The sequence below is a fragment of the Aspergillus melleus genome (assembly GCF_016097325.1).
Source record: "Aspergillus melleus strain CBS 546.65 chromosome Unknown contig5, whole genome shotgun sequence".
Lineage (NCBI taxonomy): Eukaryota > Fungi > Ascomycota > Eurotiomycetes > Eurotiales > Aspergillaceae > Aspergillus > Aspergillus melleus.
This window is the reverse complement of record NW_025763374.1, coordinates 118704-133602: the sequence shown is the minus strand read 5'-3', so window position 1 is coordinate 133602 and position 14899 is coordinate 118704. Positions and strand designations below refer to the sequence as shown.

The window sequence follows — 14899 nt, the reverse complement described above, 5'->3', positions numbered from 1 at the left end:
TCGCCTTCAGCTCCAACCCGCATGTTCTCAAGGTTCTGGAAGCAAGGACCATATTGAACGGCGGTATATTTACATTTCACCACCCCCATCTGTAGAGAAAACCAACGCTAGAGCTCTGATAAATACACCGATGAAAATAAATCATAACACGAATGAGCGAGTCAAGTATGGTTTACTTTCGAGAGAGCTGTCTTTAGGAACGTAAGAAATATTTTCCCCAAGCTTATATCCTATTCACCCATCCCACGCGAAAATATCCAGGCATCTGGTGTTCTTAATTCCTTAGGGCCTCTTCCCTTTTCTTCCTTTCCAAATCCGCCAGACATGGCGCGACAAAGATATCGCCTCGTACAATCCCTCTAAACGTGTGGAAGCTGACAAAGAGCCATAGGAGCACGACCGTGACGGAGAATATCTTCTAAAATTAGCTGCCCGAAACCCATATATGAGAGGCTAGTATACTTACAGTCCCAAGTATCGTAAAAAATGTCGACGGCAACTCTCTCCCCAACTGACAGGTGCACATCGCATACACGCCGAGCGGAAAAGTTAGTCCCCACCAACTCAAGTTGAAGGGGAATTTCCGGGCCCGAATGAGAGAGGCAACGGCAAAAAAGAGCCAGATGAGCCCGAATGCCCACATTATCAGGCCGATGATAAAACCGCCCTCGTAGAAGATGAGCCCTGCGGAGCCATGGAGTGATTGGGTTTCGGGGAAGATGCTTAGGATACATTCGCCGAGCTTTTGGATACTGCATATCTTCGATTAGTGATATTAGAGGGTGTCAGGAGTGTCGGGAAATGCATACCCGAAACCGCCCTGGCCTAGAGGACCCAGAGGCAAGAACACGCTGACGAGAACCGTCTTAGGCGGAAGCTTGTGGAGAAGAAGTCGCTGCAGGTAAATGGCCATGACCATCATTGCGAGTGGAACACCCATTCCCCAGAGCGCGTAGCTGACCATGACAGTCCAAAGAGCGTGCTGCGCATTGGGGAGCACGCCTGCCACGACGGCCCCGGAGGCTGCAGCGACAATGCACGAGACAATGGGTAGAAGCCAAGCAGCGTTCATTGAAGATAAGCTGATTTCGTTCTTGCGCGTCATCCTATGTGTCTGGTTTAGATCTGGATAACTCAGGAGATACGTAGGGCGGGAATTCGTACACTATGAATGGCACGACGGTTGCTGTTGATACGGAAAGCGCCGCGTCCACGATCCACAAAGCCCAGGCAAAGTACTCTACACCGTCGCCCCATGCTGGCACACATATGTTGCAGAACACGTTGATAATCGTGGCTAGCCCCATAGGAAACGTGCCTAGAAACATCGACTGCGCAGGATGAGTGATCATCGCCTTGAATATTTCGGGATACAGGGTGTATCGTAGAGCCGCGACAACACAAAAAGTGACAAAGTACACGACATTGAGAACGAAGACGACGATGGAGATGTAGTACAGCCAGGGACCATTATATGGTAGGGTGTTAAGGAGAAGAGAGACTATCCCAGTTCCCATGTTTACCGAGAACCACCTATGAAGTTATTAGCACGAATATTAGCAACAAGCTTATTAGACACCTACGCTGGGGTAAAGTCTCGCACAACGCGGCGCCAGCCAACATCGCTTTTGGACCTCTTGGCCTCGAGGTCGCTGCATCGTGGCGCTGGCAGGGCGTTTTCTAGTCCGGCAGGGACTGCGCCCGCGTGGGTGAGTTGAGAATGCGACCCGGACTCCATGTATTGAGCGTAGGGAGACTTTAAATTTGCTCCTAGTGCACTGGGAAGTATCTGTAAGCTTATAGTAAACAAACGCAAATCTCAAGTGTCAAGAACAGTCAAAGTTCAACTCGCTCATCGGACATATTGACGTAGATATTGTTAGATCATCGTAAAATCTCTGCACCGGGCACTCGCCCAACGTCCCACGGCTAGAACGGTGCCAAGACTATTTCTGATAAATGCGAGACATGGCTGCCGGATGACGTTTTTATTGAAGGGATACCTGATCCTGGAGACACCATTCACATTCCCGAAATGTCGAACGCCGATCCCAAATTCAGTCGCCGAATGAGATGGCGGGCACGTGATGTAGGTCAATCGGACGATGATGCCTGAGGTATTCACCACCTTGATATGATTGAAAATGAAAGGCCCAGTCCGTTCACTTTATTGTCTTTTGCAGACAATAACAAGCACAGTATTATGGGACTCTACATCATCACAGTCGTTCTAACGTGTTCGCCTCATCACCCTTCTGATTGGGCTGCGTCGTAACTCGGCAATAGGTCGGTCAGGGCCCCCTTGCGTCGTCCCTTGCAGATAGCCAGAGCTGTGTGGCCAAGGATTTCCGCGGGCATACATAGAAAAGGCGCTTCATATCAGAAACGAGCTTCTTCATATCGACGGCGTCGATTTCTTATCACCGCGTGTGGTCTTGAATTATAAGGACAGGAACAAACGAAGAAAGAAAGAAAGAAAGAAAGAAAGCTACAGGGGACTGCGTGCAGAATGAGTGTTCACCATAAGAAGTCATTCCCACCTATTCTCCTTCTCTTGCTATATCCCATGCACGGAGCATGGTTGGCTGACTAGGCCTAATTCGTGAAGGAATGAATAGATTTGCCAACTTTGTGCACCGGAAATATATTCCCAACAAATCGCCGATGGACTGCTGAAATCAATCTGTCACGGCTACTCATGCGGCCTCTATTCATAGGAATCCACGGTCAGATCGCTAATAAACACCAACTCGGCATATTTGCGTTACGAATCGAGCAGTACAGTCTATAGGAAAGATAGAATCACGGGAGCAACAGAAAGCCAGGGTTGTATCTAATTAATTAGCTGGTTTGTCCTTCTGCGTGAATTCCATACTATCCCAATCATAATCACACCCCCACCACATCATGGTGCCAGTAACCATGTAGCTCCATTCTTTGTCAACTGCGGCATCATCACTGAGCAGCTCCCGCCGATAGACATCAAAGGTATAGAGAATGCCAAAACACAATTTGAGATAGGCTTTTAGTTTTGATCTGGTCTCGTCTGCAGAATGAACATCCAATGGGTCTATCCTCGAGTCATCACCTCCTTCAACATTTCCTTCAATTGAAACCCCCATTGATCGCCAGAACGCACGATGCGGGATGTTCTGCGCAGGGTAGTCATAATTCGCCACGGCATCGTTGAGATACTTTTGGAAGGTCGTGCTTGCGAACAGAGCACTTTCGCTAGTACTCGGGGATTTCTTCTCAAACACCGCCGCAAATATATTCAGGGAGATGTACATCTCTAGGGCTCTGTGCGCCACGTGATCGACTCCGAACGAATGACCCCAATGAAGACTCCATAGATCTCCCAGCGGAACTCGAGGATGCCGTATGAGCCGGAGAAGTGCTTCTTTGGCTTCTTGCGATGCGACCGGGTCGCCCTCAGCAACAGTGACAATCAACATCTTCACGGCGTCGGCCAAGTCCGCGTCGCCGGTCCCATAGCTCAAATTATTTGAATCGTTCAGGTCAGCCGCAGACTGAATCCAATAATCGATTCTTCGGTGTTGGTCTGAAAGAGGATTGTGCAGGGCAGAGTTCGTCTCGTGTGGACCTAGGCCATATTTGCTCTCCGGATAGGACAGAAGGGTCTCCGAAAAGAGAGGAGCCGAGTCAGGTATTCCCGCTACATCCAGGGCCTTTCTTTCTTGGGCAAGGGCGAATTCACGGATCGTCGCGATAAGAACGCGACGGAAATGGTTCAAGTCATTGGATTGGGAGGGAAGGTCTCGGGCAAAGAGGTCGGTCTTATGCGGTGTGATGTGAGGATTAGATTGTATATATTTGAAATGACTGGCGGCCGTGTTCCAGGGAATTTTGTGGTCTAGATGCATTTTGATTTTTTAGTGGGAAATGGAATATCATAAGTTTGTTTTGAATTTTGCGCGACAAGTTGGAACGAAAGTGGAGTCGTCATTCAAAGCTACTCCGTACGGAACTTAGTAATCTGACTCTAAGAATGGGTCCTCTGATTGCATGGATGGCTTCCAAAATAAGCCCGTTGCCCATCCAAATGTGAATGAGAGTGTAAGATCATGAATAAAGACAGGCCTAGTCAATCACTGTATATCATAACAATGAGGGTTATACAAGAGTGCTGTAGGTGGCTTATTATTACCGAATCGAGCATCTTCTATTCGGTACCATTACTCGGTGTACGCCTCGGTGGATTTCATGAACCCGAATTCTCGGTAACCGTTGGGATTGTGGATTGTCCGGTGGGGATCTTCCCAATTTGAAGTCTTTCATGATTCAACGGTGGCGAGCAGCGGCCGGCTCATTATTCAAGTGACGGGAGATATGGCAGGTTTTTATGCTAAGGCCCCCCTGGTTCTTTGAATCCCCTTGTTCCAGAACTCCGATCTGCCAGACAAGTTATCACCCTGAATTCAACGATAACATGACTTTCTCGAGTAAGGCATGGATTATGACGGGCCAGAAGGGGCCCAGAGTCTCAAATTTGTTGAGAAGCAGGCGTTGCCACCGCTAGGAAATCATGACGTGCGCGTCAAAATCCAAGCAGCATCTCTAAACCACCGCGATCTTGCTATTGCGAAGGTTCTTGGCCATTTTATTACTATCATAACACGTACTGATCCATGACTCAGGGCGTACATGGTCTTACTATCGAACCGAATGTCGTGCCTGGCTCCGACGCGGCCGGAGTGGTTGAAGCCGTTGGCTCGTCTGTGAATAGATTTCAACCAGGGGATCATGTTTGCACACACATGAAATATGGTATGACTGAGGGCGCTTTTGCGACATTTGCCGACATTAGCAGTGGAATTGGCCAGCGGCTTGATGGGACCCTTCGACCCTGTGGCGTGTTTTATGACACATCTTTTGTCAAGATGACAAGGAATCTCAGCTTTGATGAAGCGGTAACGCTTACATGCTCCGCTTTGACGGCCTGGAACGGACTATTTGGAATTGACGGGCGGGAGCCAAAGAAGGGCAATGTGGTCCTGGTGCAGGGCATGGGAAGTGTCTCTATCGCAGCGTTGGGGGTAAGATTTATCTCCCTAAACCCGTGTCCTCCCCGTCACATCGTTTACATCAATGTCACGGAAGCCAGCGTCATATAGTATCTGGAACGGCGTTGCGTGGTGTATCTGACTGTAGACTGATGGCACTTGAGGGTCGATGAGAACCAGCAGTGATGGGGGGATATCTCTGTCGTGGTCAACTAGTTTCTTATAGACTTTGGCGGAAGTCGCATCCAGACTACAGCTTGATCCAGAACTGGGAATTGGTCTTGAGGGACAGAGCATTGTGCCAATTGCCATAGCTACTTCCTTCTCAATGCAAGCTCGTCTACCTTCGTAGACAATTGAGTGGCACCATTTGACATCCAGAGCTGTGAAAGACAATCGACATCGAAAAGACAGCCTGTCTTAAGCCAAATAGCACTGGATTCAATGTATCCTTTGCCATCAACTATTTTGAGATTGTATTTCTTGACGGACTTGCTCCTACCTCCAGGAGGATTTTGACACGCTGGGGTCATCCGAAGGCTAACTGGAGTAGGGAGCAGTCCGCCAATTTTTCGTTGGGTGAAGAAAGACCAGAATTGAGCGCTATTGTTAGTTCTTCTTCGGATTCTCGAATTATAATTTCGGCAATTTGTAGCACTATTGAGAGAATTAAAATTGGTGAACTAAGTGCAGGGTCTACACTCTTACCATCCTCATCCAGGGAAAGGATGAGCCGTAGGTTCGTCTTAAAACGCTTGTTGGTTGGCGGACGAAAAATGCTGAAAGGGACGCCATGTTCAGCAAGTTTATATATCCACACCAGATCTTTGTGTTCAAGATAGACTTGTTGACACAGGCTTCCTAATCCCTGATCATACATCTTGATTGTCCTGGGCCTGCATCCGCAGTTCAACATGAATGCTGTAAGGAGAGAAAGCGACTCGGTCTCCGTCGAAGAGTTGGGTAAGCATAGAGGGTAGCATAGTATCTAACCTCGTTAGTCTCTAATTCGAATTATAATAGGCGGAGGAGATTCGGTTACATCAAAGAGCGAAACGATAGATCCACTTCCAGTGTGGATTAGGTCAGAAGGAAGTATTTCACCACCCGAAAATGGTTGTCGCAAATCCCGCATCACATCGTATGTTTCTCGAAAGTATCCGACCTTGGCTTTCAACAAGTCAATCTTTCGAAGCCGGGTTGCTGCCTCGAACCGATTGGATATGCAGGTAGAGTGCGATAGAAAAGCCACCGGCACCTCTCATTAGGAAGCAGGAAGCGCCAATGGCAATATTCAATAACCGACAATAGTAAGTGTGTTTGTTTTGTTGTTGCCATTGTGAGCTTCTCATTCGAGAGCGAGGTGCCGATCCTTGATGACTCCTAAATGCCGATCAGACCATTCCTATTTCGACAGATTATGGGTAAAATCCACATACTGTCCTTTATCCGTGCCTCTGTACTGTATCAGAGACACGGTTTTATCTCTTGTGATCAGTCGCTCATTTCAGGATTTTAATAAGCTCGGTGGTGGCATCCTCTTTCCATGAAATAGCCTCAGACCGGAATTCTGAATTGTTACATGTTAGGAATTTATCCTTATGAACGGAGAAGATTTTGGGAGTCATGTCACGCTATTCTTCGAGTATTGTCCTCTGAACTTGTAATGATTTCCTAACTTTCTGTCGAGAGTATTTGTACAATTATTGCTGTTAAGTTAAGCATCAAGGTTGTGATTGAACATAGGCTACATATATTAACAATGTCGTTTGTAAGACGTTCTGTAGACCGTCCAGATTTTCTTCCATTTCACGCAAGGTGTCTTTCCGAGGGGGGTATATTATTCCTTTCACCTCGCTCTTCACCTTCCCCGTATCCCCTCTGCAGGAGGTTGTTGATCGGTATCGTTCGAGAGCCTGTTTTAGTCGATTTATGGATTTGTGGATTTATATGGATTTGTTTTTTATGTCTGCAACCATCGCGGGTTTGGTGTTTTGGCTTTCTTCTATCCCGTCCGTGAGCGTCTTTAGAGGTGCACGCAGGCTCACTGCTTTCCTGGCGAGAACTCGAATGATTTTGTCCCAGTCCCGCCATGCTCGACTGTAGGATACAATCTCCTTGCACATCTGGAGACCAAAATAACTGAGAGCGACGACGCCCTCAGATATTGATAGAGGGTCGGACGTTTTGTATGTTCACAAGCTAAGGAGAATCGCATCACATGCGGGGCAAAGAATCTGAGGTGGAAGGCACCTTATCCAAATTGAGGGGCATGATCTTGCCCTTGTTATGGCAGTGTTTGTGGGCCAATGAACAACCTTGGGTATAGTCCGGCGGCTATCGAAGGAAGTAGGACGCATCACATCTTCAACGTCATCCCCTCTTTCCACGTCTATGTTGTTTGCACAAGCAACGAGAATATTGCCCTGTCAAACCCTCGTTTATTGCCATGGAAGTCGCTTAGAACCCTAGTTTTGACAGCCAAGCCTGTTACCACGACATGAAGTTTATTAGTACTTTCCGCATTCCGCATTTAATATGACGAGTTTTCAATACAAGCCTTGGGGGTAAGGGCATTGTGCCTATATCGGTTAGTTTAACCAAGCTTAAATTTATGCTAACTCAATTGATCAAGCTTCGATGCGTTAAGCATATTTTAGCGAGCTCTAGGCGCCAAATATGGCCGCAGGGTATGGGAACTCCCTGGAACAGTCAAAACTCAAAAAGAGACTCTTTCTTCAATTTGGGGGCTAACTGAGATCAACCCCAGAAATGGATTTTAATTCGGCGCCATAGCAGGAACTATGCTGCAGATTAAGTCGACCATACCTTCCAATTGCCTCCGTCATGCAGTCCTCAATCTATATTCCCTATCCCTTTGTATAACATCTACCAGCCACGCTATCCTGCAATCCCCCACGGAGCCATGCCGCATCGACGCAAGGTTCATGATGAACTGCCCCCAACCATCTAACCACCAATTGTCAAACAGCAAGTGCAGTGCTGTCCCATAGTAGGCTAAAATGATCAATGCGGTCGGCTCCACTCTCAGTAAAAGATCCAGGTATTGTGCATCAAGAAGCACCGGCCATGCGAGGATGGCGTTGGGGTCTTCCATAGTCATGTACATGTTCAATAATTCGAGTTGGCGCCTTGCGGCTTGTAAGAGCACGGCGCTGATGTCGACGTTCTCATGCATGCAGGGCTCCCGCGGTTGTAGTTGCTCTTCGATGAAGGTCTGTAGATGCGAGCACAGCTCTCGGTCGTATACCGTGCCCGCGGCTCGTTTGCGTAGCTTGCCGATCTTCAACAGTTGGCGCATTCCGCCCTGTTCGATCCATGCTCGTGCCTGTTGCACGACCGATGCGACACCGCGGACCATCTTGAAGACTTCGACCACGTCAATCAGTCCCTGGGCGCTAGGGAGCCCATCGCGGCCTTGGACGCCAAAGGCAAACACGGCGGTGAGACAGGAGAATGCGAATAGCGCGTGGCAGTTCTCTGGTGTGACGTTGCTGAGAAGAGGAGTGCATAGTGTGAGAGAGAGGTTGTTGTGGCGGATGGCGGCCTCTTTGTAGGATCGGCGTCGCTCGGTGGGGCTGGTAAAGCTGAGATGAAGCGCCGAGACTGCGAGAATGCTGTGCATGAGGAAAGGATAGGTGAGCGCCTCTTGAGGCACGGTGATGCGCACGACATCTTCAAGATGTGCCTCGTGAGCGAGTGAGCGCGCCGTAGCTACGTGCCACTGGTGTAGGAGTTCCAGCTCCGAGAGAGGCAGACCATATTCGCCATGAGAGAGCGCATGAGGGCTACTAGTTAGCTTGGGGGCCGGTTGAGGTCGCGGGGCGATGCTTTGGAATGTGCAGGAAAGTTGCTTGCGATGACAGGGACCGCAGTAGGGTCGAGCCTCGTCACATTTTATCCTCCGTTGTTTGCATTGGAGGCAGCCGTGGTGCGATTTCTTATGAGAACGGCGTAATGGCATCCTCGCTTATAATTTTTCATGGCAGCAAGAATTAAAGGGGGGGGAGAGGCGAAACCATGTGGGTGACGATAGTCTATCGCATCACTTTCCGAGATGTCCGTGAACTTTGCCTCCTCGGGAATGGTTTACGCCAGTCCTATGGGTCTTGACCCACTCAAAAGCCAATGAGTTTGGAATATTGTCGATTATAAATAATTCACTGCCAAGCTCAGGAACGGTGTGAATCATGATTGGTTGTGCGAAGGTCGCAAAAGAAATACGACGAGAATTCGCTGGGGTCAAGATCAAAGATGAACATTTAGATCTATCCACATTGGGGTTACAGGGGGGATGGTATTCTCTATTCTCTATGCCAGGGTCTAGGCAAGACATTATTGACAAGTTTTTCTGTCCCAAACAAGTAAAGTTTTCGATACTGTTCTCCATGCTCTCCAGCCCACTCACTTGGACAGACTGTTCGGATTGATTTAAAGTCTGCCCTCTCGCATACACTCCTACGGTTGACAGTCAGATCCTGGCCAGTCTGTCTGTGAAAATGCCACAACTCGAAGCGCGAGAGGGCTTCAGGTTCTTTCACTACACCCCGTCTCTGGGCGCTGCGGTGGTCTTCATCATCTGCTTCCTGCTCACGACTATCTTCCACACCTACCAGCTCTTCCGCACGCGAACATGGTTCTTCATCGCCTTTGTCCTGGGGGGTTACTGTATGTCTGTCTGGCTTGATATAACTGAACCAATGTCTAACTCTGGTAGTTGAATGGATCGGCTACTGCGCGCGAGCAGTTTCGGCCAACCAGTCCCCGGATTGGACTCTCGGCCCCTTCATCGTGCAATCTGTTCTTCCCCTCGTGGCACCGGCGTTGTTCGCCGCGAGTATCTACATGGAATTGGGCCGTCTCATCGTGGTCCTCCACGCCGAAAAACATAGTCTGATCAGGATCAAATGGATGACCAAGATCTTCGTGACGGGTGATGTTCTGTCCTTTCTACTCCAGGCAGCCGGTAACCTCTCCTCCTTCAAGTATACGTTTCAACTCCAATATTCTGACTAAGTGCAGGCGCCGGCTTAATGGGCATGAAGTCCAAAATGGCCGAAAACGGCCCCAATATCATCATCGGCGGCCTCGTCATCCAAGTCCTTTTCTTTGGCTTCTTCATGATTTCGTCCGCCGTCTTCCATATGCGCATGCATCGTGATCCAACCCCGTACTCGCTTTCAAAACCTCTCCGCTGGACGGAAATTATCTATGTGCTCTACGCGGCGAGTCTTTTGATTCTGGTGCGATCGATCTTCAGGTTGATTGAGTATGCGCAGGGCAATAACGGGTATTTGATCTCTCATGAAGTATTCTTGTATATTTTCGATGCCTTATTGATGTTTGCGACCATGTTGGTCTTTCATGTGGTGCATCCCAGTGAGCTAAATGTATGGTTGAAGGGGAAGGGTGTGTATACCAGGGGAATCAAGGTTCAGAAGTTTGCCGGAAGTGGGGAGGTCTTGTCTTAGGCATTTGGACATGAGTTGTGGGTATTTACAGATTAGCATCAATTAGATATTGCGTTCTAGCGCGGAGATCCTGGGAATTTATCTATGTAGATGTGTCCCGTCTATCCGTTTTTTGATACCAAACATGAGTGCAAGCTGCAATCTACAGCATATACCGGAATCCCGGTGCCATCTTGCCGCCCATCTTCTCATGTCCTTCTACCGGCAACCCTGCGTCTAACCGCTGGTTCATGCGCTTATACTGAACTCTCATGAAAAAGCAGATAACCACAAAGACAGCCTGGCACGCGAACACTGTAGTCAACGCCGGTCGGTAAATCGGCGCGTCCTGCGCTCTGTACGCCCCTGAGGACACAATGCCTCCGAGATTCTGGAACATGGAAAGCAGACCCAAGGACACGGCGCGCGTCGATGTTGACGGGGTGTTTGTGCCTACCCATGCGGGCACGAGCAGCCCGGGCGTGAAGGTTCCGAATGTGATGAGATATGTCAGGAAGTAGCCAACTTTGACGTGCGTCACCAGGTCCAAGGAGCCGAGGAGGATCCAGCCGATCATGGAGACAATAATGGGGCCGATGGAGAACCAGGCACGTTGTTGGGTCAGGTCCGAGAGGTAGCATGTTGTTAGCTGAATAGCGGCTGCGGTCAAGTTGGGGCCGATCGTGTAGAGGTTTGCTTGGACGGCGTCATCGGTCAGACGTTTGATCATAACCTGCTGATTGTTAGACTAGTCGGGCATTGGGAGACATGTCAACGTACAGGCAGGAAGTTAGAGCTGCTAGCAACGCCAACCCCGTATAGCAGTGCACAGAACGCGAAGACCCAAATCTTCCAGTCCTTCAGGGCTTGCAGGCCCTCGATCCAGGAGAAATCTTCTGTCTCAAGCGCCATCCGCTGTCCGGCGCATTTCTTTTGTTCATCAGTGAAGAACCGCGAGGATTGCACGCTGCGAGGAAGCCAGAGTAAGGCCCATGCGCCGACTGCGACGCCCATTGCTCCTTCAATCAGGAAGAGGTATTGCCATCCCTGTTTCGCTTAGTATGACGGGCAAATATCATCAAGAGGACACATACTGTGAGCTGTCCATTCCATTGGAACACGCTCCATGAAATTAAGCCACTGATAGCGCCCTGCAGACGTGAGTAATTTCCCATTGACCAATCCAGGTTTACTCACAGCAATAAACCCCATCATCAAGAACAGCGACAATCTAAGTCCAAGTTCCTTTCTCGTGTAGAACAGCGTACAGTAGAAGGTCGCACAAGGCATGAAGCCGGCCTCCATCATGCCCAGGATCACTCGACAGGCCAGGAGCCCGCCAAAGTCCTTGACTGCCGCCGTGATCATGGCCAAACTTCCCCAACCCATGACGAGAACTGGAATGACGAGGGCTGCATTGAGGCGCTTGGAGAGAACGGTCGCGGGTATGTTGAACAGCGCATACGGGATGTAGAATAAGATCAGAACGAGCGAGAACTGGTTGCCGTGCAGATTGAGGTCGGCTTCGAGGGTGCCACTCTTTGCGTTTCCGAGGTTTGCTCGATCGAGAGTATGCGTTAAGTAGAGGAGAGCTGTGTTGTAGATTAGCAAGTATGCGTTTTTAGGTCATGGCAAAGAGTTGCTACCAAGTGTAGGAAGTAAGACAATGTCCAACCGTCGCAGGAGAGATTTCTCTACTTTGCAATCGATTTCGTCTGGTTGGGAATTAAATTCGACGTCGTCGTGTACTTTCGTCTCGGTCGGTAAGGCACCCATTGTGGACTTGCTGTCCTAGTCACAAGCAGACTGTAGTGGGAGCTCCTTGGCTCTTGAAGCCTTTGCCGGACACGAACGGATATATATGTCGAGCCGTGAACCAGGTCGAGTCATGAAATCGCCACGCGGTCCAGATAAAACTAGTTTCCCATACGTTCCCCAACGCAAGAAGAGCACAGCTCGATTATTCATTATCTTCGTTGCCAAAACGACGGCTGTAGTGTTTTTGACCGGATTTCGGTCCGCATCCGACGCTATCGCGAGCTCGTCATTTTCGGTCTGTTGACAACATGAGGAACAGGGATGGCCGGTCGCAAACCCAATTAAACGTGTTCACTTCATAGATGGCTCTGATGCAGCACGCCAAGATGATAATGTGAATGACTATCATCCATGTGGGATGGCTGTTGGCATCTCCAACTGCACTGCGGGGACTCCGAACAAGTCTGCCTACGCGAGGGCAATCCGTGCACCGTAGATGAGATATAGAAGTTACTGATTCCTTAAGTGGCACTCCCAACCCAGAGGCCAAAATGTCAACCACTTCACCCCACGTCGGGCCTGCAACCAGCAGCAACACCGATAACCTGCGCCCGCTCGATGAAAACCCAAACCAAGTCACTCTTCATGCGAATCGTCGCAATGGGCAATCGCCGACTCGGAGATTCTGGCACTGGCCATCCATCTTAGCGACGGCGTCAATTGCAGTGTTAGTCGCCCCAGTATACAACCTTGCGACCGGACTGTTCTATGCGCCTGACATTCCACATCCGACAGATTATCTCGGTCGCGCACGACGCATACTGAAAACCACGCCGTTAATTGACGGGCACAATGACCTTCCTTACTTGATCCAGGTGGAGTTGCAAAATAAGATCTATTCGGATTTCAACCTCAGCAATCGGCTGCTGGGACATACAGACTTGGCTCGTATGCGTGAGGGGCAGATGGGCGGCCAGTTTTGGAGTATCTACATTGACTGCGAACAGATCAGTTATGAGGATGACCCGACGGTAGGTGGTTTTGGCACTGATCGAACTGCATACGATATTGACCGGAGTGCTGGCAGACTTCGGTGCGCGACTCCCTGGAGCAGATAGATGTGGCGAAACGCTTGATCCAGAACTACACGTCCGATCTGGCCTACTGTGAAGACTCCCATTGCGCGCGACAGGCGTTCCGCAGTGGAAAAATCGCCAGCATGTTAGGGCTCGAGGTACACATGACCATCTCCCATGCCTCCTCCAATTCCCGTCGCTGACCATCTCTTCCATCTGCCAAAGGGTGCCCACCAAGTTGGCAATTCGATCGCCGCAATCCGTCAGTTCTACGACCTAGGAGTGCGCTATATCACCACCACCCATAATTGCGACAATGCTTTCTCGACCTCCGCGTCGACAGTCGCGGCGGGCGGCGAAGACGGTGGCCTGACTCCATTCGGACACGAATACGTGAAGGAGATGAATCGTCTAGGCATGATGATCGACCTCTCGCACGTCTCGCACCAGACTATGCGCGACGTGCTCTCTATCACCCGAGCGCCCGTCATTTTCTCACATTCAGGCGCGTATGCCCTCCAGCGCCATCTCCGCCATGTTCCGGACGATGTGCTGCGCGGGGTGAAGCGCAATGGCGGCATCGTGATGGCTACATTCATCAATCGGTTCTTGAACATGGAGGATCCGGATAGTGCGAGCATTCGCGACGTGGTAGACCATATTTTCCATATCGCCGAGGTCGCCGGATGGGAGCATGTCGGTGTTGGAGGCGATTATAGTGGAACTCCGGAGGTTCCGATCGGGTTGGAGGTAGCTATAGTTCCTTTGGTTTGTGCATCGGCCATTTCTAATCTCTTTTCAGGATGTTTCAAAGTACCCCGACCTCGTCGCCGCTCTTCTGGAACGAGGCGCAACCGACGAACAGGCGCGGCTTTTTGCCGGCGAAAATATCCTGCGCGTATGGGGCGAGATCGAACAGATCGGGGCGTGGATCCGAGGCGAGGGCACGAAGGAATCGCTTCCAAGCGAGGCTATCTGGGAAGGAAGACGGTGGACTAAAGGACACAGCTGGTTGCCATTCATGTTCTCCGGCACGAGGTCTAGACTGCACGGTGGGAAGAAGGGCCCTAAACCGGGTGCCAATGATTGGAGTATCAGGACTTGATAGGCATAAAATGTAGTGGGTCGTGGAATATAAGTTTTATTGTGCTCAATTGAAGTTAGGTAGGAAGATGGTGTCATTGTGGATGTTGATTGCATCCGCGTGAGGGGAAGAAGCACAGTACTTCGTGTAGACTAGACATTGGATCTGCCTCCGTTATCTAACCATCAACTCCACTAATTCGAGGAGACTAGGACTGACGCAGACATGCCATCCCTGCATTCCTCCGACAACCCCGCATTGAGTCGTCGCTGTAACTCGGATTCCGGTCCGCCATCCGTAGCATTAACAAATATTGGCGTCGAAGGATTTATCCACTCATGATACACTCATTCCTCAGACACACTCACCATTGCGTGATTGGATTGGAAACAGCTGCCATCTCGCTTCTCCAATTCCTACTAGCTAACAGGCCGTTGTACGAAATGTGGTGCGCCCAGCAGCTTCGCTTAAATACATACCTCAAGG

At 49.8% G+C, this 14899-nt stretch overlaps 6 protein-coding genes across 6 annotated transcripts; 2 read left to right on the top strand and 4 right to left on the bottom strand.

Moving 5' to 3' along the window:
• Positions 1–274: 274 nt before the first annotated feature.
• On the bottom strand, positions 275–1738 carry SSU1_1 (TDT family transporter; the record flags this gene model as incomplete). Its single annotated transcript, XM_046090312.1, has 5 exons — positions 275–415; positions 467–752; positions 810–1106; positions 1165–1533; positions 1584–1738. The coding sequence occupies 5 exons, from the start codon at positions 1736–1738 to the stop codon at positions 275–277; spliced, it is 1248 nt and encodes a 415-aa protein (XP_045946285.1).
• Positions 1739–2837: 1099 nt separating this feature from the next.
• On the bottom strand, positions 2838–3884 carry LDX57_008590 (uncharacterized protein; the record flags this gene model as incomplete). Its single annotated transcript, XM_046090311.1, has 1 exon — positions 2838–3884. The coding sequence occupies one exon, from the start codon at positions 3882–3884 to the stop codon at positions 2838–2840; it is 1047 nt and encodes a 348-aa protein (XP_045946284.1).
• A 3985-nt stretch (positions 3885–7869) lies between these two features.
• On the bottom strand, positions 7870–9039 carry LDX57_008589 (Zn(II)2Cys6 transcription factor; the record flags this gene model as incomplete). The annotated part of the gene is made up of 1 exon (XM_046090310.1): positions 7870–9039. The coding sequence occupies exon 1, from the start codon at positions 9007–9009 to the stop codon at positions 7870–7872; it is 1140 nt and encodes a 379-aa protein (XP_045946283.1). The 5' UTR covers positions 9010–9039.
• Positions 9040–9544: 505 nt separating this feature from the next.
• Positions 9545–10516, top strand: LDX57_008588 (RTA1 domain-containing protein; the record flags this gene model as incomplete). The annotated part of the gene is made up of 3 exons (XM_046090309.1): positions 9545–9713; positions 9763–10011; positions 10068–10516. 3 exons carry the CDS (start codon positions 9545–9547, stop codon positions 10514–10516), a joined length of 867 nt encoding a protein of 288 aa, XP_045946282.1.
• Positions 10517–10658: 142 nt separating this feature from the next.
• On the bottom strand, positions 10659–12271 carry LDX57_008587 (uncharacterized protein; the record flags this gene model as incomplete). The annotated part of the gene is made up of 5 exons (XM_046090308.1): positions 10659–11228; positions 11276–11542; positions 11590–11646; positions 11693–12087; positions 12142–12271. 5 exons carry the CDS (start codon positions 12269–12271, stop codon positions 10659–10661), a joined length of 1419 nt encoding a protein of 472 aa, XP_045946281.1.
• A 533-nt stretch (positions 12272–12804) lies between these two features.
• Positions 12805–14434, top strand: LDX57_008586 (dipeptidase; the record flags this gene model as incomplete). The annotated part of the gene is made up of 4 exons (XM_046090307.1): positions 12805–13284; positions 13341–13487; positions 13555–14079; positions 14132–14434. The coding sequence occupies 4 exons, from the start codon at positions 12805–12807 to the stop codon at positions 14432–14434; spliced, it is 1455 nt and encodes a 484-aa protein (XP_045946280.1).
• Between the last annotated feature and the right edge of the window lie 465 nt (positions 14435–14899).